The sequence below is a fragment of the Anarrhichthys ocellatus genome, unplaced genomic scaffold (assembly GCF_004355925.1).
Source record: "Anarrhichthys ocellatus isolate YVR2014 unplaced genomic scaffold, GSC_Weel_1.0 scaffold11, whole genome shotgun sequence".
Lineage (NCBI taxonomy): Eukaryota > Metazoa > Chordata > Actinopteri > Perciformes > Anarhichadidae > Anarrhichthys > Anarrhichthys ocellatus.
Window position 1 is genome coordinate 9,427,579 of NW_022280041.1, and position 25,379 is coordinate 9,452,957.

At 43.5% G+C, this 25,379-nt stretch overlaps 2 protein-coding genes and 1 long non-coding RNA gene across 4 annotated transcripts; 2 read left to right on the top strand and 1 right to left on the bottom strand.

The window, feature by feature from the left end:
• The first annotated feature begins 24 nt into the window (after positions 1-24).
• On the top strand, positions 25-2,851 carry LOC116385289 (uncharacterized). Its single transcript, XR_004212865.1, has 2 exons — positions 25-2,616; positions 2,765-2,851. It is a non-coding gene; the product is annotated as an uncharacterized LOC116385289 (long non-coding RNA).
• Positions 2,852-8,822: 5,971 nt separating this feature from the next.
• Positions 8,823-11,692, bottom strand: nagk (N-acetylglucosamine kinase). The gene is made up of 10 exons (XM_031851292.1): positions 11,629-11,692; positions 11,142-11,226; positions 10,917-11,015; positions 10,670-10,811; positions 10,351-10,461; positions 10,160-10,272; positions 9,893-9,980; positions 9,694-9,791; positions 9,512-9,590; positions 8,823-9,360 (listed from the first exon to the last, which is right to left on the bottom strand). Exons 1-10 carry the CDS (start codon positions 11,655-11,657, stop codon positions 9,158-9,160), a joined length of 1,047 nt encoding a protein of 348 aa, XP_031707152.1. The 5' UTR covers positions 11,658-11,692; the 3' UTR covers positions 8,823-9,157.
• Positions 11,693-13,116: 1,424 nt separating this feature from the next.
• Positions 13,117-25,060, top strand: dok1b (docking protein 1b). Of its 2 annotated transcripts, none has more exons than XM_031851284.1 (5): positions 13,117-13,453; positions 20,916-21,239; positions 21,777-21,873; positions 21,976-22,148; positions 22,711-25,060. In XM_031851284.1, exons 1-5 carry the CDS (start codon positions 13,397-13,399, stop codon positions 24,091-24,093), a joined length of 2,034 nt encoding a protein of 677 aa, XP_031707144.1. In that variant the 5' UTR covers positions 13,117-13,396; the 3' UTR covers positions 24,094-25,060. The 2 variants fall into 2 exon arrangements, with proteins under 2 accessions (XP_031707144.1, XP_031707145.1); XM_031851285.1 differs by having other exon boundaries at positions 21,780-21,873.
• Positions 25,061-25,379: the final 319 nt, after the last annotated feature.

The following is a 25,379-nucleotide window of genomic DNA, read 5'->3' on the forward strand; positions in this document are numbered from 1 at the left end:
CCCCCCCCCCCCCCCCCCCCCCCCCCCCCCCCCTCCTCCATATGGAACTGAGGCAGCTACCAAGCAGTGGTACCGGGACAAAACGTCGGCCCCAACAAAACATCTAATAAACAAATTACTGCACATGCTCGTTAATCTGCGTGCTGTCAGATTTGAGAAAACATCGTCCGTAGGCTGAGGGTCTTCATGACGGTGAGGGTAGACTCAAGGGACTTGACGGGTCTCTGCAGCCGCTCTGTCGCGTCCTCACGGTCGGTCGAACCCGTTAACGTTTGCTCCTATTTTGTCATAAGCTCATGTGACATCACAGCTCTTGTGTGTCTAGAAATGTGGGTTCTTGTTTGTATTTGCGGCGACTCCGTTCCAAACCAATTACAGACCCCCCCCTATCCCTCCCAGCACGCTTGTTTTGAAGTGATCTGAACAGACGTGGACAGGCGTAATCATGGATAAGAAGTTATTTTCCCGATTTATGTGGAAGTCCATGTTTATCGTTTGTCCAGTTTATTAGAACAGAAGTGTGAGTTTCTCAATCATGCATCAGCAGTCAAGTTAAGCAAGAAAAATATTAGAGAGGGAAGGTCAGATTTGTGAACCTTGAGAAAAAAAAATTCAGTTTGTTTTTGTTTTTTGTTCACGGCTTCATCCTTGAGTTCTATTTGGATTTCCGAGGTGTTGTGAACAACCTTGTTACATGGGGAGTATTTGGTCTGGAACACAGTCACTGCCTCTTTCTGCTAGAACAGTTTGGTTTGTCCAGCTTCAGATCGAGTGTCCATATCCAAATCAGGTTTTCAAATAGCCTCTCCTCCTCTTTTCTTCTTTTTTCTCTCATGTTTTTGAGGATGAGGAATTTTTGTGTCTCTACTGGGTATAGTAACCTGTGGTGTCCATTCAGGCCCTGTTTGCAGGAGGAAACTTGAGGGGACAATATTGTCATGGCCAATCAGAATAAAGCAGTATGGAACACATGGCAGACAGTATGGCTTCCTTGCTGTTCTTCTCTTTGTACGTTGACTTTTTTTGAGGAAGTTCTTTTTAACCGTACATCTTTGTGGTCTGGCTTTCCCTGAAGCATCGGCGCGAGTATGATCTCCGTTAAATTGTAAAACCTTTAGGAAAAAGTTGTACACGTGGAGATGCTTTTTAGGAAACCCAGATTCCGATCAACGGTAAACATGAATTATTTAGTAAGTTTTTCTCGCTCTCAGCCGTCTTAGGTTGAAAATGCGGAGGGGATATTGTCGTTTTGTAATCCGATCCTTCATGCCACTGTTCATTTGTGGTATTGGTGACAATAATCTCTCGTGTATTTTACTGTCACAGTCGACACTTGTGCACTTGTACTCGAGTGTGTTCTTAACTCGGCAGCAGAGACGGTGACATCCTGGTTAAAAGGAACTTCCTCTCAGTGTTGGACCACAGAATGGCGCCCTGGTGAAGCCAATAGGAATGTCCGCCAGGTGGATTGTACAACATGAAATCATTTTTGGTGATTTTGTTTAGATGCGTTAGATGACAGAAGCCGTTTAAAAAAAAGAAATTAAAAAAAAAAAAAGAAAGAAAAGAGGTCCAGAAGACACAGAGTATGAATTTCAATACAAATAAAAATAATGAAAAAAGAAGAATAAAGATGTTAAAGACAAAATGCTCTGTCGGTCTTTTGTCACATATTGAAACACACTGGACCAGCACGCTCAAATAACTGATATTGTCAGTCAAACTATATAGGGGGGAAATACTAAATCTTTTATTTTTTTTTTCTTGCATTCTTGGACTGTTGATGTTAAAACTCATTTTTCTGAACACTTTATGGACTCTGGTCCGTGTTGGCTTAAAAATTTGGAGTTCACTCTTGACCGGAGAAGCAGCAGTTGACAAAACAATCTCACCACAAGGTCCTTTTAGTAGCCGTCCTAGAGCTTTCTATCATATCCCACCGGCTTCCTCAGCAGGTGCGTTGTTTAAATATCAATTTGTCTGCAGACCTACAATTTTGATAATGAGCAACTCCATGAAAACTGGGTAAAATCTGTCTGCCAAGGAAATCTGATATGACTGAAAGTGAGCAGCTTTGTGACAGAAGAAGAAATGGAAACTCTAAGAAGAGGAGGGAACTATTTTGTGAATATGGAACTTGAACTCGGGCCAGTTCATCAGGTATGAACAGAGCTCAGTGATTTATCTGGAGCAGTTTCAGCTCATTAAAGATGCCGGTGTTTAGAAAGCTTGAAATCTCAGAAAACGGAAAAGTGATAAACATCAATTGGCTGCTTTTGACTGTTAAGTAATGTGATTTCATTTTTTTTTTTACAATTTTACCCAAAAGAAGGTAAAGTCCTTTCAAGTTAGATGACTCTTGCTTTGCATTTAGGAAAGCGACGAGACGTCAGACTACACGTTATCAACTCGAGGAACCGTCTGAACACCTGCGCACCCTTTCCACTGTCAGTGCCACAACTGCAGCGCCACCAAAGATGACTCGCCTGTGTCCACGGCGAAGGTCGGGACACTGCGAACCGCCTTCGCTGATAAATATGAGGTCGTGCAGATTGCTATGTGCTGTCGTTTGGTCACAAAACAAGCACAGGTCATGGTGGCCCCAGCAGGCTTTAGGTAGGGCTGCAAGATATATACATTTTACTGTCTATAGTCATATTGAGCTCCACTTTTTAATGTTAAATAGATTTATTGACTTAAATCTGCCACAACATAAGATTAAACAAATATGCATTTTGTCCATATTGCTCACCGCTCCCTCTAGGCCTCCTGCTGGCAGACTGCTCTCTCCAGTCCACCCAAACAAAGTTGATGTAGCGCTTCTGGAAGCAGACCGCAGGAATGACATCTTGCCTTTTGGAGTGGCGGGGTCCGCCGTACAACAGTCTCCTCTGCTGCAGAGGAGGAGATAAGGGGCCTGGTTCAGGGTGTCCAACTACACCATTGATGGCCGCGTGATACTGTTGTGCTACTTCCTCATTGTGGGACAGGAGGAGCCTCAGAAAAAGAGGGAACCTCCACTGATGAGAGCAGCACTGACCCCTTGAAATGAAGACTGAACACTATCCTAGTGATAAGACTACCTCAAGAGCTAGTACATTTAGAGACTCATTCTGCTGGCATCACACTCGGCTGTAAACCACCCCAGGGTGCACTGAAGGTCACCATCTGATAGAGCAAGCAGAACGTCATCAAGCTGGTGAGATGACCTCGGTGACCCCCCCCCCCCCCCCAAAGTCATCATACCAGCTTGATCATCTCTGCTCCTCAGCTAAAAACATGATTGACTTTGTACAAACAGAAATGTTTATTCTACTGTGTAATAAATAAAACGGCAACTGGAGAAAGGACCTATTTTCTTCAGTCTCGCATATAGAATGCAACTTAATTCCTGGCAACAGTCATGTAATTCAGTCATTAATAAAAAAAAATTTAAAAAGAAAGCTGAGCTCCAACTGTAGCCACAGCCACGTAAGCGAATATAACATTTAGAATAGACAACTCTGCATACCGTGTACTTTTACTTGATGCATTTGAATGCAGAACTTGTATTTTTACATTGTATGTTTATATTTTACGAAAGCAAAGAGTACTTCCTCCACCACTGCGCTGCCGTGAACACATTTCCACCTCATACCAACAGGGTGACAAGAAGCCCATTTCGCTGTCTCTTTAAGTGTCGCCAACAGATGGTTTACTGCTGTGTTAGGACTCATCCTCAGCTCGTGTATCCTGAGGCAAGATAATCTTGAACGCCACCTCAGTTTCAAGGGCTTTTTAATACGTGGCAGCCCTTTTCGGCCTGGAAAGTGCAGGTGATCGGACGAAGTGGCAGAATTTTGAGTGGTTCGTCGTGTTTGACACAATAAACAAACAAATGTTTTTAGTTATTCTGCCGTGTGTTGAGATTCAGAGTGGATGATAAAGTATCTGGTGACGAGGAGGATGACGATGGTGAATGTCACTCTGCTGCATCTTAGGCCGGGCCCACTAGGAGGAGACACATGGTAATAAAGGAGAAATACACAAGGAAAAAGTCGAAGGGCTAGAGTATCATCACACACGCACACACTCTTACCTAGGCAATGTACTGGGCTTGGTACTCGATCAGCGGTAGCGTGCTGGTGGGCTCTATGCAGTAGAAAATGGGCTGTACATGGGCCGGAGGAATTATGCTGCTACAGAGGGTACAAGATGGGTGTGTGAGAAGAAACTAAAAGAAATTTGAAAAGTGTGTTGGAGGTATAAAGGTGAGCTTTGTGCCTGTGGCTTACCGATGACACTGCCTGGAAGCAGGCTGCAGGAAGGTGCTGTTTTTCAGTCCAACAGCCTGTTCTAAGCGGATTAGATGGTTTTCAGCATCTATTCAGAGGAAGGAATCAAAGCACATTGACCCTATGGGACAAGCGTCTTTCTGCATGTGTGTGTGTGCGCGCGCATGTGTGACAGAGGGTTGTTCTACCTCTGGTTGTGATAATTGGACTGGAGGCCACAGGAAGGTTGAGCTGGTTCTGCAGCCCGGCTTCTCTGCAGACAGATCTCAGGAAATCTTCACAGCAGGCCGGACCGACATGGGATGAAAACACGATCACACCTAAAAGTGCACAATTATAGGGCAGATTTATGGAAGTTATGCGTGGTTCTGTACTCCCAGGAGCCACTTAACATACTGTTTGAAGGCCCTTGAAACAATTACAGGCTAAAAGAATGTCTTGATTAAACAGTGAAAGCATCTGGTGATTTTTAAAAAGCCAAAAGCACTTCAAAATATTTCCTTTTTGAAAAATGACATGGTGAATCAAATCAATACTCCAGAAGTAAAAAGAGTAATCTTACCTTCCTTGTAGAGAACATCAATCTTCTTCTGAGGCTCATCTTTTGTCTCTTGCTGCTCCAACATATTTGCTATCAAAAGAAAATTGACTCAATGCAGCCGCCAGCTTAGATGGATGTGTGTGTGTGTGTGTGTTACAGCGTGACTCGGAGAACTCCTTACCCTATCCACCCAAGACATAGTGCAGCTGACCTTTGTTCTCCCCACCAAGTAAAGGCCCAATCTCCCATGCAACTCCCTCTTCCTGTGTCCTCGCCTCTGTTAGGGAGGAGCCAACAAACGCCTCGGACGTGGAAGGAGCAGTGATGCCCAAAGGATGCAAGGAGCCAGGGAAGAGGGAACATATGGGAGGCTGAGAGATAGAGCCCTATGTGAGTGAGGGTGATGGGTGGTACTGGTAACAGAAAGCTACTTAGAAAATAAAGGACTTTATCTGCGAACTTGCTGCATGCGAGTGTGGTTCACCTTCGTTAAGCTAAAAGAGCCGTAGATGCTGTTTGTCGTCTTGTAAAAGTATGGACGAACTGTAGGCCAGGTTTCATGATGAGTCTGTGAAAACACCACAATCCACTGGTCAGTGAGTCAGTCTGTCCATCAACGAATATCCTTCAGTCTGTCTATCTAGCCATCCAACCTGAGGTGGGTTGATGAATGCAGGAGCAGCTGCAGCTTCACATCTGGGATTCAGCTGGTTGACCTGCAGGTGGCACTCACTGAAGGGTTTATAGTCGAGACAGGGGGTACATCCCAAGTCTCTCCCCGTTTCCCTCACTTGCGTCCTTTCCTTGCGTCTTAGTCCCTCCCACCAGGGATGCATGGAGGAAACCATGCAAGGAGAGAGGAACGAGGAATTATGTTTTAAGAGACATGAGACGTCCTTTCCTCAGTTGCGTCAGGTGAAGCGACATCTGTTTCTGATGACGGTGGATCAGCTGATCACAGCTAGATCAGCTGTCAGTCGGCTTTAACAGCTGGAGAGACTTTTGAGAAGTTTATGTCTGTTCACATGATCACTGTACTTAATACTAGTAACTAATAATACTAATAACGAATAAAGACACAGTAATCACCACTGTAGAGGTGTTTCTCTCTGTAGTCTGTCAACAAACTGTGTCCTGTGTTCTGTTTATAAGCGCAGGATCCATTTCTACCGGTGGAATGTGATTGTCTTATTTATGAATTATTTGCGTCTGTATGTTTTGAAATTGTGACTGTGGCGTCATTATTAAATAACCCAGAATATGATTATTGTTTCTCTTAAATGATAAAACTCATCAAACACTCAAGAATGATGTAAAAAGTATTTCGTCTCTCCAGCTCTCTCTGACTTTAATTGTTTCCATAATAAAAGTTATTGAGGGAAACATCAGATCATGAAAACACAAATCTTTCTAATAAATGAAGAGAGTTGTTTGTGGTCATTTTGTTGTTCAGACTACAATGGAGATTTATTTAAACCAGATGGTGAATCAGAAACCTAATCAAATATAAACTTGAGTTTATTCTGTGATCTGTCTTCACTCTGGTCAGAGATGGGCAGTATTTCTATTACTTGTATTTGAAATACGTATTTCAATTACTTTTGAGTATTTTGTAATTTGTATTTGATCGGGCCGATAAAAATCAAACGTAATTTGTAACAAAATACTTTAGAGGGGAGTCATTTTGTATTTAAAATACTCAAAATACTTTCTCCACGAATCAAAAAACAGTTCACGAGTTCAGTCTTCAAGTTCAACGGATTGTCTGTCAAGGTAGATATTTTATCTGAGTGTGACAGATGTCAACTAGCTTGATGTATAATGTATGTCTGGGTCTGGCTACATAGCCTATTGTATATACATGGTGATAGTTATAATATCAAGCTAGTGATCAATGCTAACATGCTAATGACGCTAGCATGCTGTCTAGGCTAGTTCATAGCCAGTGTTTAGCAAATTAACTTATCAGTCGAGTAGCTAGCTATAGGAAGAGGGAGATTGGGAGCTTGTATGTTCATGATAACCTTATCAAGAGACATCTGACCATCTAATCTTGCACTGTATTACAAGTTATGCTGTATCTTCTCAATGTGAATGTCATAATGCCATATCAATTACTGGCAGATAATATAGTTCACAGTTAGCCAGGCTATGACAGTAGATGTCCATTTGTTAAAAAAACAAAAAAACATTAAATATCCAATTTACTTTATTTAAAAGGCATATTATGAAAGTATTCTTAGTTTTATTATTTCACACATTTTACAGTTGGCCAGGTGGACAACATGTCTCAGCAAGATGATGTTCAAGAAGGACCATCAACAAGCACAGATGTGCTTAGTTACACTGACATTCGTGTACTGCAAACAAAATACAGTATATTGCATTTACTATCTTCTCTCCAAAAGTGGCCTCCACACCAAAAAGCAAACCCGAATCCTGTTTGTTCAAACTCTGATTTCTAAGTGATCTAATTGGTTACAGGTGTTCTCACTGGTCCTTCTGTGTGCAGGTGATTGGTAATTAAGGGTGGTTTTTCAATAGCAGTGTTTAGCAAACAAAACACACAGGCTTTGTAGAAATATGCTAACGGTATTTACAGGCATTAAACGTATAAGTATTATGTGTGTGTGCTCATTTGCAATAGTGTTGCGTGTGTCATAGAGCAAAGGTTTGAATCTCCGGGTGAGGCACGCACGCGCTTCCCGTACAAAGAAGAAGCTCTGACACACAGGTGGTTTAGCTTAAACTCGTAACTAGATGTGTTGTGAAGCGGGTTAGTCTGTGCGATATTATGTAGCAACAACAGGTGGACAGCAGGAACAGCTTCTTCTCTATCCTAGAGAACGACTGGACTCCCACACACACAGTGGCCCCAACCCTGGCGTGTGTGTGTGTGTGAAGATAACTCGTCCCTGTGGCCGAACATCAGCCAACATTAGTGCAGTTTAAAGATGATGTGAAATGCAATTACTGTACCATCGGTTAAATCGCTTAAAATGCATTATACCTAGATTAATCACATCATGGTATTGTTTTTGTTTAAATAAAATAATAAGAATTGCAGTGATAAAGTTGTAAGAAAATCATTGTACTCTAATGATAAGGTAAGAATTTAGATGCATCCAGAATTAATTCAAAAACAGGAGAGTCGGTATGCATGAGCTTCCTGAGATTTGAGATTGATAACGTAATCAACGTGATAATAAACATAGTTAACAGTAATGCTGACTGACACAGTGATGCAGCTTGTGGAGGGAGACGGTCAAACTGTTCACAGTTCAATGAAAACATGATAGCCACAGGACATGTCTAAAAATATGAATCCAACTTAAAAAAAGAGCCGTCATCTGAACTTGGCAGTATATTTGAGCTGCTGTATATAACTATATATATATTCATGTTGAAGCTCTGATGATCCCAGACGAGCTTCTTCTGAGAATTCTCCACAGGATGCCTAAACTCAGTGCGTCATGACGGGGAGGGCCATCTGTTTAAATTATGAAAGTAGTGAATTTCCAAAATGTCAAAATCTGTCACCGCCTGTAAAACACCCTCCTATCATGTATGATAATATATTCTTTCTGATACCACCCGTATCCAAATGTGCCACAGGTGTCCCTGACGTACTGGGGAGTGTGCACTTGGAGCTCTTTTAAATTTACAAAATGTATGAAATCAATGAAATCACATGAAATCAATGACAAGAAAACGACTGTGTTGCGAACAAAGACTTTCTTCTACGTGCACTTAAGTCATACCTCAGCACATGTGGATCCATGAGAATTAGGGCTTCCTGCTAGTCATTACATTACCATTGAAGAAGTGACACTGTGATGTGTGCGTCACAAGTGGAGGGGTGGTAATAGCACTATCTAGTAGTAAAAAAACAACAGTGCAGACATCCTGCAAAAGATGCATCAAGTGTTACATTTCTCTGCCTATGGTAACTGTGAAATATCAACAGTGAGCATTTTAAAACCTGCACTTATTCACAACACTGAATGAGTTGTCTGTTAACAGTCAACAGTATCTTTTATTATAAATGTCAAATGTAAACAAGTGTTATAAAGGTGCAAAGAGTTACAATTACAGTAAAAGGAAAGACATATCAATTACATTGTCAAAATAGCCTCTATGAAGATATTGGATATTTTCAACCACCTTCCACAGAAACCACCAAATCAAGTGCTTCACCATTATTACACAATCATTATCATCTTCATCATCATTATAGTAGGTGCTATTAGCAAGGATGCTGAACAATAGATATTGGAGAATACGATTTCCCTTTAGCTGAACACTGATTGGTTCAGAATTACGGGGATTTGCAGCTGCACTCTCATTGGATGCTGTTAAAAGTGTGCTGGTAGAAGACTTTGGCGTTAGCGTCATAATCCAGAGTTAAGGTTTCGCCAATACTCTGAGCCCCCAGACTAGCGCCGCCGAGGGCCGAGGACTGCCGCAGAGTCAGGAGGCTGTAGCGATGGAAACGGCCCTTGAACTTGTCAGATGCTGCCACTTCATCCAAGACCTCAGTGAACCCTAATCACAGAATCAGAGACAGAAAGATGCAGAAACTAAGAGAGGAAACTGAGATTTGGAGGAACTTTTTTTACAGCTTCACCTCTTTCAGAGTCAAAATGATGGGGAAAATAAGTTAAGACCTCATTATCTTGATTTTCGGGGCACTGACCTGGCTTCAGAAGCTCCCAGCTCTTCCACACTGAGCCCACACACAGCACGGGCAGGCCGAGGTCACTACTCAACAGAGGCTGTCATCAGAGAGGGACGAAGAGAGTCATGTGTGAATGTTTTTAATACATGAGTGAAGGCACAGTATATGTGTGTGTGTGTGTGTGTGTGTGTGTACATTACCTCTTGTGCTGTTGGTAAAACTGCTTCTACGTGTTTTGCCAGGACTCTCCCAGCCTGAGTAAACACATACTGACAGAGAGCGTCCCCTGCTTCTGCACCTGAAACACATGCAAACAAACACTTTTCATTTGACCTCCCCATTCAAATCTCTTACTCGTCACCTTAAAAGAACCAAGCAGGAAATGATGCGCCGTCCTACCTTCAGCCAGCTTTACGCACAAACCGGCAAAGTGGGACTTCTGGAAGTCTCTGTAGAGGTGCGGCAGCATGCCCATCAGATTTGACACCTGTAATAAATTGTACACTTTTATCCATATACGCAAAATACATCAGAAGAGCAAAACGTAATTTCCCGAAATCAGATGACACTCAACTGTTTGACTTCTCAGAGGTGTTTTTGATTCAAGGTTCGTTTCTTAGCCTGGCTGGCACTTCAAATGAACACATTTCTCACTGTGACGCTGACCTGGAAGTACTCCTCCATGGCCTTGCTGACATGCGTAACGTCATGGGGAGGAGCGGCCAGGTTGTCCCTGGCATCAAACACCGTCTTCACCGCCAAATGAGAGATCCAGAATGCTGAGAAAGAGAGAGACCATTGAAAGGGTCTGGTGTCCAATCAGTAAAGCTGATTCATATACATATTGCCGTGGTTACCTCCTCCTTCGTCACCCATCATGTGACCCCAGCCTCCACAGCCGATCTGTGAGCCGTCGGGATTGACCAACTTGCAGTTAGAGCCGGTCCCTGATATCAACACAACACCTCCTTCAGAGAAAACAGAGACGGTCCGATGCTGACTGGTATTATATGACAATGACGATCTCATTAAGCCATAAAGTGTGGAAAGACACGCTATAAATGATACAAATGACTTTGATACAGCCACACCTAAGGGGGTAAAGTATCAGGTGTTTCCCTGATTTCCACTGTATATGTTACTGTGAGTGTCTTACAATAGAAAGAGACTAGTTACCACGATTGCTGGCAGTCGCCATTGCACCGATTGCATCTGTGGTGATGAAGTAGTGCCGGCAGAGAGTTGGGAAACGTTGCTTCATGTCAGCGATCAGTTTGTCGATGGCGGCTTTCTGCTCCCCACCGCTCAGAGACATGCCCTGCGCGTACAGAAACATCTGTGTTTAAAATGTTCCACTTGTGTCTTCATGGGATGCTTTCATTGGACGTCATCGTACGAGCGTTTCACAAACAGTCTGACTGACCAACGAGCACAGCGGCGTGTTCGGATCCAGCCCCGCCTCCATCTTGGCTCTTTGGACCATATCGTTGATGGTTTCAATACATTTGTCCAGCCCGACCAACTGTATAAACATGGTCACACACACACGAACATCTTTATGCAATCAGTTTTTTTCTGGTCTTATGCATTGAGTAAATATATAAGAGAAGCACAAAACCTCCAAATTCCCCTTATTTATTCCTTTTACCCAGTGGTTAGTGGACGGTCCCTCCGTCTCGGCCAGGATCTTTCCATCTGCTGCCACCACCACCGCTTTGGAGTGGGTCGCTCCACTGGAGACAGACATAGAGAGGGCAGAGGGGATGAGAGAAACTGAAACACATGCATACATCAAGACAAACAGATATGCATCTGCTGTGATATATAAACTGACAGGTGAGGCAGCAAGGACACAAATACTCGCACTTTTAAAGTGCAAAAAAAGCTTTAAAAAGGATCACGTTTGTTAATTTACATATATTGAGAGGAAGTGGTCACGAGACTCACACAGCTAAAAAGCTCCCCCAGTCAGAAGACTAGTCTATGGTCAGTATGCAACTAAAAAAGTATCAGATAAAACTGTAAATTGCTCTGTGACAAACCGCAAACAACTCAAATAAAAGCCTGCAACACACACTAGCATTGACCGATAGTTTAAAGTCCGTGTTTGTTTTTATATTGTAATTAATTCTCACCCCTCTACTCCACAGAACACTGATGCCATGTCTCACTTCCTGTTTTGGTCCAGTCGGTCCAGGCAGTGCGCAAATATCGCGAGAGCGGCAGGAGAGCTCCAAGCTGCAGTAATAATAAACTACCAGTAGGTGGCAGCTGTGTTTTCCCATGTGTTATTAAGAAATGAATGGCAGTGACTATGATTCAAATCACACATTTATTACGTTATGTCATAATGCATTTTGGAAATATATAATCTACAGGTAACATTGTGTGATGGTGATGATAAAAAAAGAAAAACATAGTAAGGCAGAAAATGTTATGCAAGGTACTAAGGTTTGTTCACTGCTATGTGCTATGTGAGAAAAACAGAAAGACAGGGCAATAGCAGGTTTTCTTGTATTGTGAAAGAACACTGTCAAAGTAAAGACTAATTGTGTGTCTTGGCTCATGGTCTAAAAAAAACATACTCAGTGTCAAGTATCGGCCCAATATGGACAGATATTTAGGACCATTTGGTTATGGACTGAAAACAACAACTTTGAGTTACACTGTGAGCCAGCAGGAGGCATCTGCAACACATTAACTTTGAGGCCAGCATCTCTTTGCCAACATCGGTTCCTTAAAAAAAAATTCATTCTTTGGCTACCCAAAATGTCTGTGATATCACTGTACTTATACCGTATATTATTTGTTTGTATAAGGAATAGTAGCAGTTTTCTATGAGTTTGTATAGCCCTGCTGTGATGTCCTGCAGTATGTTTTCCAAAATATACATCATCTGTTGTTACATGCAGTTTAAAGTATAATGCACGTTATCCATATAGTCTGTATGCGCCTTAGAAAGTGAGCGTGTCAGAGCTGAAACCCAACAGAGAAGTTACACAAGAGTGAGGAGGAGGGAGGAGAGGAAGAATAGGAGCGGCTCGGTGCGCTCGCCATGCGCTGCTCACTCTTCTAATATACAGGCTATGCCCACTCCCCCTGTAGGGAGACAGCTGCGTCAAGCACCACAAGCTCACTACTATAACGGATGTTAAATAATTTGGATTTAAAAATAAAAACACACATACGCGATCAAATTTTGCAAAGCCCATAAACAATGGGAACATAATAATACATATTTCTCAAACTATTTGGGGTTTCTATTGAGCTCTTCTATGAAAAAAAAGGTTTAACAAACAATGGTCTTGGTGATCATATGCAAAGCTGTATTGCTAGTCTCCTTAAAGAAATAATTAATATTTCTGTCAATTTCAAAACTCTTGCAATTTATCCACTAAGAGCATAATGCCAGTTGAAATGACAAGGGGGACCTAAGGTGACACGTTGAGGACCTGTCTTGTAGTGGGTCTCCTGAATTAAAAATCGAATTTAAAAGTCTACATGTGTAGGCTACTTCGGAACTGCGATACTTAATTGGACTTTTATTCTGAAAGTTGTAACCGGAAGCGCTTCGTTATCTATTAAGCGTGGCTTTCCTCTCTGTTCAGACCGTACAGGAGGAGAGAGGCGACAGACAGGCGACCCGCCGACAACATTCGGACACACTCTAACTTTCTCGGGACCACCTCGGGACTGTTTTGGCTTTTTTTAAATTTCCACCATGACACCTTCAGCTGTGCGCGAGCGGTACGATACGTGCGCTTCAACAGCGGGGGGGCGGAAGTGAGAGAAGGGGGAAGTTGATAGGAGGATATAGGAAAAAATAAACCCCTCAAAAGTGAGTCAAGTTCAAGTCGAATTTCGCCTTTCTAGCGGAAGGGTGGCCCTGGAGTGTTTGAGGGCATGGACACCCACGTTAAGGAGGGACAACTTTTTGTGCAGCATCAGAAGTTTGGAAAGGTAAGTCCAAGGAGAACAGTTGTTTCCTATAATATATTATAACGGTAGTGGCGTTGACAGAAATTATGAAACGTTCTGTTGCTAGTAACCCCTTAATAAGAAGGCTTTAAGGATGCTATAACATCAAGCTTATAGGCAGCGATATAAAAGTAATATTAATATAATATACCAGTAATATATGAGGAAATGCTTTATTCCACGAAGGTCTTTAAAGCCAATAAAAGTAGCTAAAATGCTTCTCAGACACTAAAAGTCCCCTTATGAATATTATAGAAATACCACAGCAAGTGATACAGTAACTGCTGCCTATGATAACCAGTTTGTAAGTCCTTATAGAAATTAAGAAAATGATATTATTGGCGACAAAATAATCAAAAGATTCTCTCCTAGGAACATTTTAGAAATGATAAAGTAATACCATATATTTATGAGACAAATAAAGCCTGTTATTGATTAGTTTAAGTCAACACAGCAGCAGAAGTTTGTAGGTAAATATGTTCACGTTGACTTTGCGCAATCCCTGCTTGTGCGCCATAAAGGAGCCGCATTTTTGATCATGACACATAAATAGAGCACATATTGATGCAATTACAGAGCAGCCATTGTGCCCAGCGTCTTCAAAGACAAACACGCAGTAGATGCAGAGAGAGAGAGAGAGAGGAAGTTCCAGCCATGTTTCACTGATCTGGCCTAGTTTTGATGTGGTGGCTTTGGAGTAAACCTGCTGCGCATCTCTGTGTGTGAGCCAGTATGCACGTGAACGTGTTAATGAGCTGCTAACAGCCACAGTGCACTGTAGTAACATTCAGTGAATGTACAAATGCATGAAAGCAAAGTGGACTGAAGCACCTTTTTTTTTTTGAGGTTATGAGACTTGTTTGTGTGTGTGTGAGCTGGTGACACCTCAGTCATTAGGTAATAGAGCTGCTTGATTGAAAACACACCTTGTTTGATACATTTTGACTTTCCACAATAAGCACTCCCACAACAACATAGATTCATAGAGCTGCAAAGTCGAGACAGTGGCGAAACCGACCTTTTTCACGAAGGTGGCAGACATATTTCCACTTCACCTAGCTGCATTTAAACAGCTGTTCACACCATTGCAAACACTGTCAACAAGCCAGGTTAGTGTTGTTGCCCCCTGCGCACTCATTTTAGTTTAGGAGATCACACAGCAGGTTAAATGTCAGTGATTGCACCCGTGGGTGTGTCTGTGTGTTTATTCCAGTGCTTGGCCTCCATGCAACCTCACCGTTAGTCTCCTTGCACCGCTGGATAATAACTCATTTACTCTTTCTTTTTCTTGTAAGAGGCTCTTTGTCTCTGTCTGTCTCTCTCTCTCTCTGGTCATATGACACAGATCAACAAAACGTTCTGGCCATGTTTCCTGCCCCGTAGTCGCGGGTTCACAATAGATATTCTTGCTTCCAAAAGCTTCCAATGCCTTTTGTAAACAGTAGAAAATAAACAGATTGAGAACAAACAAGAGTCTCCTCATATTGAAAATATAACATGTTATCTTTTTAGAGTTGAACATGAAGATAAACCGAAGTGGATAAAAATGCACCAGAGTAGAAAAGAATGGCACAGGAAGCTGAACGTCGGCTGATCTGAAAGTGTTGAAACTGGTTTGAGGTTTGCTGGATGGATTATGCAATCGTCAGAGCTGTCAGTGGACACACACACACACACACACACACACACACACACATTCATAAAGGCTCGTTGTCATGTGCGTGGGCAGGCTGCTAGGATGTAAACTGTCAAGATGCATCCAGGTTTCATTTATGTTGTGTCAAAGATTTTAGTGTCCACGCTCCACATCCAATCAGATATCAGTATTGGGGAGACTAGGAAGAAAAGGAATCATGTAGAATTTATATTGACAGAACATCAAGAGCTTAAGTTGCTTTCTTTATGTATGTTTCTCAGCTACTGTTATGCAGATGTTAGTTAAACTTTGCCCAAACCACCGGAGTTGTCACACACAAAAGACACAAGAAGCACTCCAGCTAGAAAAAGATAAGCTTCGTCATATTTTGGATTGACCAATGTGTTTGATCATTGGATGTTTTTTTTTTGTCTTCTGTCAAAAATCTGTCCATGTTGCTTTCTGTATAAATCTTTTAATTAAAGTTGATTGTCTTTCCTGCATTAGAGCCTTCATTTTTGTTTAATATTCCCAAATGATTTTAGATGAACCCAGTTTTGGTTCAGCTCCATGTGCCCACAGTCATGCGTGTTCCCACTGCACTGGCTCGCCCCCCCCCCCCCCCCAGTTTAGGAATCGTTAGATTAGCCGATGGACAAAGAAATGTATAAGAAAATGTATAAAATAATATGTTAGGTGCAAAATTTGTGAAGTGCCCCTTTAATGAAACACCAGAGGGATTTGAAAAGATCCCTTTTAAACACAAAAATACATGTGCTGATTCCTCTGAAGTTTGATGCACACGGCGTTACAAAGGTATGCATAACAAAATCCACATCTGAACAATGCAGAGGTTTAAAGCACGCCAAGTATTTGTGGTGATGTGGATGTTCACGTCCACAGTGGAGCCTTGTGTATATATATACAGCACATGTGGTTACAGTACATAGGCCCAGTTGAAGTTGATTGAGTCCTTAACTTTTTACTGTTGTAATTACAGTCTTTATTCTTGTAGAGCTGTCATTTGTTTTCATCTCGGGGCCAAATCATGTGGAGCATGAGCGATGTGATTTAGTGGTAAAATAGCTGCCTGTACGTGCATCCACTTGGATCTGCAGTTTTGCAGTTTTATCTGCACCCCGGAGCTACAAAAAGCTCTCGGTTTGATGTGGATGTCAGCAGCTGTTTGCCAGCTACCGGCAGAGGCTGCAGATGTGGGTAGATGGTAAATGATGAAGACAGCTTCAGCCGTGAGCCAGCAGACACTTGAACAGACGGGGCGTGTCGGGATAAAGTAGTATTACACACATCACGTCAAGAGTAATACCTGCCTGATGGATTAATGGGATTCGTCTGATATTCTCTTCATTTTTTTCACCACAGGTAGCATCTCTGATGCTGAATCCTATTTCTCTGAAAAGAAGCAACAGATTATTTGTAGCATGAAGAACTCACTTGTGAGTGTAAAGAAATGATTACGCATGTGCAGAAACAATGATCAGTTCTTCCTTACAGTAATTGTAATAGTTTCTGTGAATTGGAGAAAAGTTCATTTCAGTGGCAGTGTCACAATAAGAGCATTGGTGGGCACGGATAAGAGTCAATGTTATCGTGAGCATGCCGTATGATGAACGGATAATGTACCATTTTATATTTTCACAAACATATCTTTTTGATCACAGTGCAGTGTTGGTTTTGGCATGCTATTTGAGATAAGAAAAGACACACACACACACTTTTTTTCATCAGATTCAAGCTGAACTCATTGTGAATGATGACGACAACATACTTTTTGATTCTGCTCCGATACACAAACATACTTTCACTCTCTCGGATAAAACACACACTCTGCTCCAGCGTGTGTCACTGAGGTCTGTCTGTGGCCAGTGGGAACATGGTCCAGTGGTTTAGTTAAATAGCATCCTGACAGATAGAGAAGAGCCTGTGTTTGAGCGGTGAAAGCAGTGGATTAAATGTATCCACTCATCACACACACACACACTCACACACACTCCTCCAGCTCCTGGAGTGACTTAGGTCCCCACGGCAGGTTTTGAAGGGTGAACTCCAATGAATCGCACAGAAAACATCTTCCTGTATCTTACAATAATATAATGGTAAAATGAGTGCAAAATGTGAATTCATAAACAAATAAATACAATGACAATTTTGAGGACAGACATGGCAGAATTTGTCCGAGTAGTTTATGCAAAATGATCTCACAAGAATTCATACAGACAGACAATGTATTAATGCCTTATTGTACTTACTTACTTTGCACATGAACAGGGACACTGTGCAACGGTTACATTGCACATGCACGTTCAGAATGATGCAAGATGGACATCATTACCCGCATTTATTCTTCTTAAAATGAGGTCTACATTTTAATAACAAATAAACAAAGACGTGACAGTGTCAAGGGCAAGTCCCGGGGAATTAGATTTAATTTCTTATCCTAGCTTGATGCAGCTTCTACTCACAAACAATATGTTAAAAAGGAAAAAACTAAACTTTTCAGTAATGAACGTAGAACGTAGAGCAGTGTTTTTATCGGAGCTTTTCAATCAAAGCTCCTTTTCTTGGAAATGTAAATTTCTCAGCGCGATAGGTCATCATGACGGTAAAGGCCATTTATTGTTTGGGCAGTGAAACTGTGAAACAGAGAAACACAAACACACACTACTGCAGTTCATTCTGTTCTTGTGAACAGGCAGGGCATCCGTGAGGAAATATCTCTCTCCATCTCTCTGTCATGAACTTTTTTGCATAATTTCCACTTTGTGTGTAGTTGCTGGTAACGGTCTGTTGCCTTATATGGAGCAGCTGTTTCACATGTAGACACATACACATACACACACATACACTCACACGCATACACCCACACACATACACTCACACATATACACCCACACCTTTTAGGACCGTATTTCAACAGGGGTTAATGTTTCGCACCTTCTTCATGTATACAGCACAACCACACGTTTTTGTCACAGTCTCTATATGTGATTGTATGCACTTGTGCACAGCAACAGATGGTCCTTAATGCGCAGAGGGGGAATATGTACAACAATACAAACAGATGCACACACATGCACACACACACACTGAGACACACCTGGGTGCAGAAGAAGGAAGTGAAGAGTATCCTGGGTAATGACAATCCCACACATTTCCTGTCCTTTCTGGCAGTTAGTTAATCGTGCATGTGTTGACTTATGGAACCTGGTGTACATGTGACTTATAGAAATTGATGAAGTTGGCTTTCATTTATGCACGTTTCGTCAGTTCTGTTCTTGCAATAATTGTGATGTTTACAATTTATGACAGCTTTATTGCTGGAGAGTCCCACCTGGTTTGAGCTTACTGTTAAATTGCAACGAGGATTAAATATTTGATTGATTTTTATGTTGTGCAAATGCTATAATTCCACTTTAAGACCGACTCGCATGTCTGTGATCTCCATGCTGTGAGTGACAGCGAACAAGCTGACATGTTGGTAGAATTCATCCGCTAACCCAGTGGTGAAAAGTACAGGAGTGCTAATTTTGTTTCCATTGCAGTCACACTTCATTTAATACACATATTGTACTTTTACCCCTTCAGTTATGGTCAGTCGTTTATAACATACATTTTAATGGACCCAACAGTGGGGTTCTGGTGTTGTGCATGCTGGCTCTCTGTCACATTGTCCTGTCTTACTGGGACTCTTGAATAGGACGGAGCCCTCGTTAGTGTTATGAGTAACACCTGTGCTTTCCCTCCAACGACAACTCAAAATGTCTGGCTATTGGTTTACTTCAAATAGCCCTAAATAGACACATTTTCTGCAGCAATTTCCCAACTGTAGTCATGAGTTTTTTTTTCAACCCTCTACTATCTACATTCATATCCAAAGTCACACACTGTGAGCTGCGTATAGGTCGTTTTCAGATGAACTGGATGATCATTTTATTGTTAGATAATAAAGAAAATGTCCCTTTATCCCTTTTCACTAAAACTCGTTCCCCAACATGAACAGTTTCAGTTTATCTGATACATTATTAAGTAAGGCGTATAAAAGACACAAGCTTGTGTGTGTGTTTGTTCGTTTTATGGGTTGATAGGATTATTTTTTTTTGTTTTGCCAGAGACGTTGTGGGAGCAGCTCAATCAAGGAAAGTGCAAACAGGTTTGCCTCATTATGTCCTCTTAGCAGGGACGATGGGGGTTCTGCTGCAACTGACATTCTGTTATAATTGGTGTGCTCATTGGTATGGATCATAGATTGATACTCAGCAGTAACTGAGAGATATTATGGTGTGTTCATTATTCTGTGTTAAGCTCACCCTATACTTACCTGTGCAGGTGGTAGGTTCCAGTTAGGTGAGCCTGAGAGTAAAAGGCCATTCAGTGGAGTAAGGAGGGGAGACAGGAGTTGACAGTTTGCTGTGAGGCTGAAGTTTTGATTATGGTTTTTTGGAAATTCCTGTTTTTTTCAGTGAACCTATTGTTAAAACATTCTACCTGGTTATTCAACGTCCCCTTTTTTCGAGTTCTGCGCTGTAAAACCACCTCATCTGCCCTTTAAATGAGGCGGCGGCACTACAGTGTGTCTCATTCTTCCCCGTCAGCAGGATTTTCTCCGCTGTTCGAAGGATTTTCAAGCCGCTGACCTTCCTGTCACAAGCTCAGCTCTCTGCCTGTCAGACAGCTTCTGCCCCAACCAAGTGAATGTAAGGGGAAAACACAGCTGTAGCTGAGATGAGGCAGAGTGTGACGCGGGGTAGCCAAAAACACACACACACACACACACACACACACATACATGTCCAGAGGGTACAGGGACTTCCCAAACAAGTGTTGAGTTCTGGTATCTCATACAGTTCCATGTATTGTGTAGTGATTGCACACAATCTCACATGCAGTGTGTCATCATGTCCATAGTTGGCACTGCACATCTGGAGTCTTGTACACTCACTCGCTGTGCTTCTTCAGTATTTTGAGTCACGTTGTTTGGTCACATCCCTTTTCTGTCCCTGAGGAGGAAGAGCTCATTGTCAGTGGTTGCTTCCTCACTGCGGGCCCCAGAGAGACATGATGCACCTGTCACCTACTTTTAGACCGGGGGTCATATTTTTAACCTGTGAAGGGGCCGCAGCACACTTCCTTGTAATTTCACACAGTGTTGTTATTTTGTGGTCATACCTGTTATTGGGTGCCCATCTAGTTGTCACACTAAACTTTTACCCACTGTATTTATTCATTCTGTACCTGTGGTCCACTGCTGCTGAGTGAAACATTGGTGTGTGCGACTCGTCTGAGTCAAACTGCCTCAGATTCATCACCACATGCCTCCTACATTAAGCCTCAGTCGGTAGAGTAGAAGTAAGGGAAAGACCTGGAAATGTTATTTTGACTCACGTCTTCTGTGATCTTCAAACCGTAACATTCTCCACTTTTCATCGTTTTTTGATTATTTGTGGCAATCGCTGCATTTTGCTTCCCCCCCCATGCTGCCTGAACAAACCACATGGAAATTGTTCCTCCCTCCTCAGACAGATGTAAGCAGGCCAGATGTGTGTCATCCCCCCCCGCACTAAAATTTGTATTAGAACAAGCTAACAAAATGGAAACTCAAAGAAAGAAATGTGATACAGTACTTACAAATTTTGACAATATGTATGTTGAAGGGATGAATCAAAGGGAAACCACTGGGTCCGATGATACATCTTTCACATCACACATAGTCATTTGTTCCATTGACAACATGAAAATATTGATTAGTGCAGCTTTAATCTTCTCCTCTTCAACTTTTCCACTCATCAGAAATGGAAGAAGAACTGGTTCGTCCTCTACCCCGCCAGTCAGAACGGCATCGCCCGCCTCGAGTTCTTCGACGCGCCCTCGGGTGGAGTGGGCGGGGCCGGCGGAACCTCCGGAAGCGGGTCCAATGAGAAAACCAGGAAGCTCGACAAGAAGATCATCCGCCTGTCGGAGTGCATTTCCATCCTGCCGGCTGTGACGGAGAGCTGTCCCAAAGAAAACATGGCAGCTTTCTGTGTGGAGACCAACGACAAGACGCACGTGTTCGCCGCGGAGAAGAACGTCGCCAAAGACTGGATGGATACCATGTGTGACATCGCATTCCAGGTATCCTTACACTTTCTCTCTCCTTGTGTCTGTGAGTTTTTAAGGTTTGAGCTTACGTGTTTGTTTTCGAGCCTGAATATGACGAAAAATACTTTAGTCTCTTTAGTTTGGGGGGAAACGCTGAAGAACCGCTGTTCTAAATGTTGCTCTCAACTGGGATCGTAGCTTAATTCCTTTTGTTGTGTGACTTCCAAAATTTCCCACATGCCCCTGGAGTGTCTGTACAGGCCACAGCTTACATTGTGTGCACTGACACACACGCACATACACACACATGAACGTTACACTTATTTGCAGAGAGGAAGCCGGGGGGGGGGAGTTTCCAGCAGGACGACTTCATCCGCTTCGTCCTCTGTCTTTATTCTTTTTCCTCTTTCCCCTCTCTCACTCTTTGCCCACTCAACCCTCCCAGTGGACTGGAACGTTGTCTACACATAAACCAAAAAGCAAACTCCTGATTAACATACTATGAGGATCCTAATTTGCCTTCTTTGTCAGCTGGTTGACTAGTAGTGTCTCTGCGTTTTATTGTGTCAGCAGGGAGGAGGCGGCAACAGCACCGCTGCAGACTCCAATGGAGGAGCCCAGGACCTGCAGATGGCTGAAAACCTCATCTACTACTCCAGAGAGGAGGGTAAGGACTTCAGAGACATATTTTAGCACAGCAGATCATTAGAAATGAGGAGACTATAAGTAAACCTACAGCAAAAACACGTCTGGCTTCTTCTCCTCGCAGTGAACGAGTTCTGGGTGAGCATTCAGCGAACTGAGGCGTCGGAGCGCTGCGGGCTGGCCGGCAGCTACTGGCTGAAAGCTGAAAACGACACCTTAATCTTGAAGGAGCCAAAGACCAAGAGGAACGTTCTGGTGTGGCCCTACAAGCTGCTGAGGAGATATGGGCGAGACCGGGTGGGTGTCTGCGCTTATGAGACAAAAAAATATATATTATCTTCAGGGATCAAAAATAGATCTCTGACGGATCTGACGAGTACAGGCAGAGGAAGTTTGGTGTGTTCAATTTAAGCCCAGTCTTCATCGTATTTAGGAGGTGCAAATGAGTGTGTGTGTGTGTGTGTGTGTGTGTGTGTGGGGTCAGGGCCTCGCTGTCACAGAGGATATTTAGCTTTAGAGTCTGGTTGTTTTTGTGATACTTTGATAGAGACCAATGGTTTTAAAATTTGTCTACACAATTTGTCTCTGTACGTAGGTCTCTGCGTTTGCGAAAAAGAAAGCAGGGGAAGAAAGTGTGTGTATGAAGTCAAATTGGAACAGTAAGTGAAAACAGTGCAGTGATAAAATAGATAAGCTGAGAAAAGTAAAGTTCAGTGGAAAAAGGAAGCAAGCTGCCATCTAGTGCCAAGAATATTATAAATGACTTCTGTGACTAGCTTCCATTATTTCGCTTCCATTTTGTCATTTCTTCAGACGCCTCTGTATATATTTATTTAGTCTCTCTGTTTTTCTCCTCCAGGTGATGTTCTCGTTCGAGGCAGGCCGGCGCTGCGACTCGGGCCCCGGTAACTTCACCTTTGAGACCAAGCAAGGCAACGAGATCTTCTCGCTGGTGGACCAGGCCATCCAGTCACAGAAGGTGCTGGTCGAGGAGCGCCACCTCAGCTGCCCTGTTAACTTTGACCCAGAATGCCCTGCGTCGCTGCAGCACATACGCAACGCCGTTCCCGGCGGCGTGACGGCAGCAAGCGGAGACAGCAGCGGCAGCAGCTGCAGCAGCCGGGAGGCAGACGGAGATTCAGGCGGCAGCAAACCGGGCTCTGCCGATGGTGTGCTCGGGAAGAGGGAGGGTGGAGAGGGAGGAGGAGGAGGAAGGGGGCAAGGCACTGCCGGAGGACTCAAGGGGAGGAGTTTACCAGAACCACCAGCCATGCTGGGGGGTTTGGGATGTGGGGTGGGGCCTCCAAAGACTCCTAGGGGACACACAGCAGCAAAAGCTCTTTCCTCAGCTGATGAACAGGCAAGTCTTTATTCTGAGCCAGCAGATTTGGTCCGCCTGCCTCTGCAAGGCATCGACTGCCTGTACTCCGACCCGGTGGACAGCATTAAAAGTCAAAGTCAAACCAGCAACCCATCCATCGTTCCAGTGCCCACCCCACGCCTCCGACCAGTAGGAGACGAGGCCTCGGCGGGTGGCATCCAAGGGGATCACCACCTCGTGGGCAGCAACCACAGGAAGCCACCGGACTTGTACTCGCACGTCTACGACCGGATCAGCCTGGAGCTGAGCCAGAAAACGAGCGCGCTGGGTCTGAACGGGGCAGCGGGGGGAGGAAGAGGCGTGAACAGTAACAGGCGACCCCCAGGAGGTCAAGCAGAGGGGGCTTCCTCGCCTCCTGCTCCGCGTCCGGAGCACATCTACGATGAACCCGAGGGTTGCGCCAAAGGAGGCGCGAGGATGTCCGCTATTTCAGGGATGAGTATTTATGACGAGGCGCGCTTGGAGCCCTACAGCCAGAGGAGACAGGAAGACCTATCAGGGTTGGAGGGAAATTACAGCAGCCCCTCCCTCAGACAGTCGCCTCCGCAGCTGGGCCCAAGCCGCGGCACGCCGCAGCCTCCGGCTCCGAGGTGGCCCAAACCTGTCACCGCCCCCAAACCGGGCCGGGTCGCTTTTGGCCGAAAAGAGCCGGTGCCCCTGCCCCCCGGGAAACATGGAGGTCCTGGCAGTAATGTGAACAACAACAACAACAACATTTGGGGTGGAGGAGACGAGGGGAGGGAGCTGTATAGCAGAGTGTCGAAGCAGAAACCTCCATCTGCTAATTCGTGGTACAACCAGCACCACCAGGCACCGCTGAGATCACCTGATATCATCTATGACAACTTGGGAGATGTTTGACATCCTTCTTTTTTTTACAGAGACTAAAAATGAAATGTTTATCCCCTTCGTGAGAAGAGGAGACTTGCTCCATGCCTTTAATCTTGCAGTTTTTTGTAGGGACTAAGCACATTTCTTCCTCTGTGGACTGGCATAGTTGCACTGATTCATTCGGAGTAGCTACACTCCGAACTATGAGAACACCACATAACGGCTGCATTTTGAAACATGGAGTGCAACTACTGTAGGGCCACCCTCTGTGTGTGTGTGTGTGAGTATGTGTGTGTGTTTGTTTGAGAAAGAGCGAGTGTTTGCATGGTCAAACCCATAACTTGAGTACCAAGCCACTGTGTGGTTGGAACAAACCACTTCACTTGAACACACACACACACAGAAAGCATTTGAGTTTGCCAAAAGGAGCCCGGCCTACAGGCTTCACTCCAGCAAGTTGAGAGAGCGGCTTGGCTCTGCTTTTTCAAAATGTCTGTTGTGCTGATGGAGTAACTGGGAAACATGTTTTTGCACTTCTTAGGTTTGGAGCTTTGAGGCTAGGACTTCGCCAAAAAGAGCTGGTTTTTTTCTGTTTGTGTTTTCTGGACTCATGTATCATCCTGGATCCCAATAAATCAGGGAGACTTCCAACAAAATCAACCCAGGACACTAGTATGCGACGAAGTTGCATCTTAGGATCCTCATCAATGTAAAAACATTGTTGCTACTGTTCTGGAGGAAGCATACAAAGTGGATCTTGAAACCAGACCTAAATGAATCATAAAGAGGTGATGGGGTCACATGGTCCTCATGCTTTGAGTTACAGAGGAGACTTCCCACACAAGATATCATAGAATCCCTTACGTTTCTATGTACAGACTAAATATGAAACTAATCAATCCCCTGCAATGTGTCAGTATGTGAATGAATGTGTCAGAATCAGCTGTGCTGTCTGTAAATATAAGTATGAATAAAAACGGTTCCAAAAACATAAAAAGAGGTTCTCCATAGTTCGATCAGTAAGCAAGAGAAGTCCCCTGATTGCTCCATCACGACTTCCCCTCCGTGTGTCTGTCCCGATCAGACAGTTTATTAGTGTTTCAAAGACTTTCTGTTCTGGACCAAACGGGACGGTCCAACAGACTGACCTCACTCTCCGCCGCGCTCTGTTTCTGTTTCAGTCGGTTTCCAACCACTTAATCACGCCGTTAAAGTGGAGCCTCGAAAATAAGAAGCAAAGCCTTTCTTGTCTCTCTTCCTTTCCTTTCCTTTCTCCCTCTCCACATTAATTCTGTTGTTCGGTTGCTCCGGTGACA

Bases quoted from the DNA above. Each gene is read 5' to 3' on its own strand.
- nagk (XM_031851292.1), bottom strand. From the start codon at position 11,657: ATGGCATCAGTGTTCTGTGGAGTAGAGGG. The intron at 10,812-10,916 runs GTCAGTCAGACT...CTGTACGCGCAG, and splicing joins ACACGCCGCTGTGCTCGTTG to GGCATGTCTCTGAGCGGTGG. The intron at 9,792-9,892 runs GTAGGACGGCGC...CATGTGTTTCAG, and splicing joins GTGCGTAAAGCTGGCTGAAG to GTGCAGAAGCAGGGGACGCT.
- dok1b (XM_031851284.1), top strand. From the start codon at position 13,397: ATGGACACCCACGTTAAGGAGGGACAACTTTTTGTGCAGCATCAGAAG. The intron at 21,874-21,975 runs GTAAGGACTTCA...TTCTCCTCGCAG, and splicing joins CTACTACTCCAGAGAGGAGG to TGAACGAGTTCTGGGTGAGC. The intron at 22,149-22,710 runs GTGGGTGTCTGC...TTTCTCCTCCAG, and splicing joins GGAGATATGGGCGAGACCGG to GTGATGTTCTCGTTCGAGGC.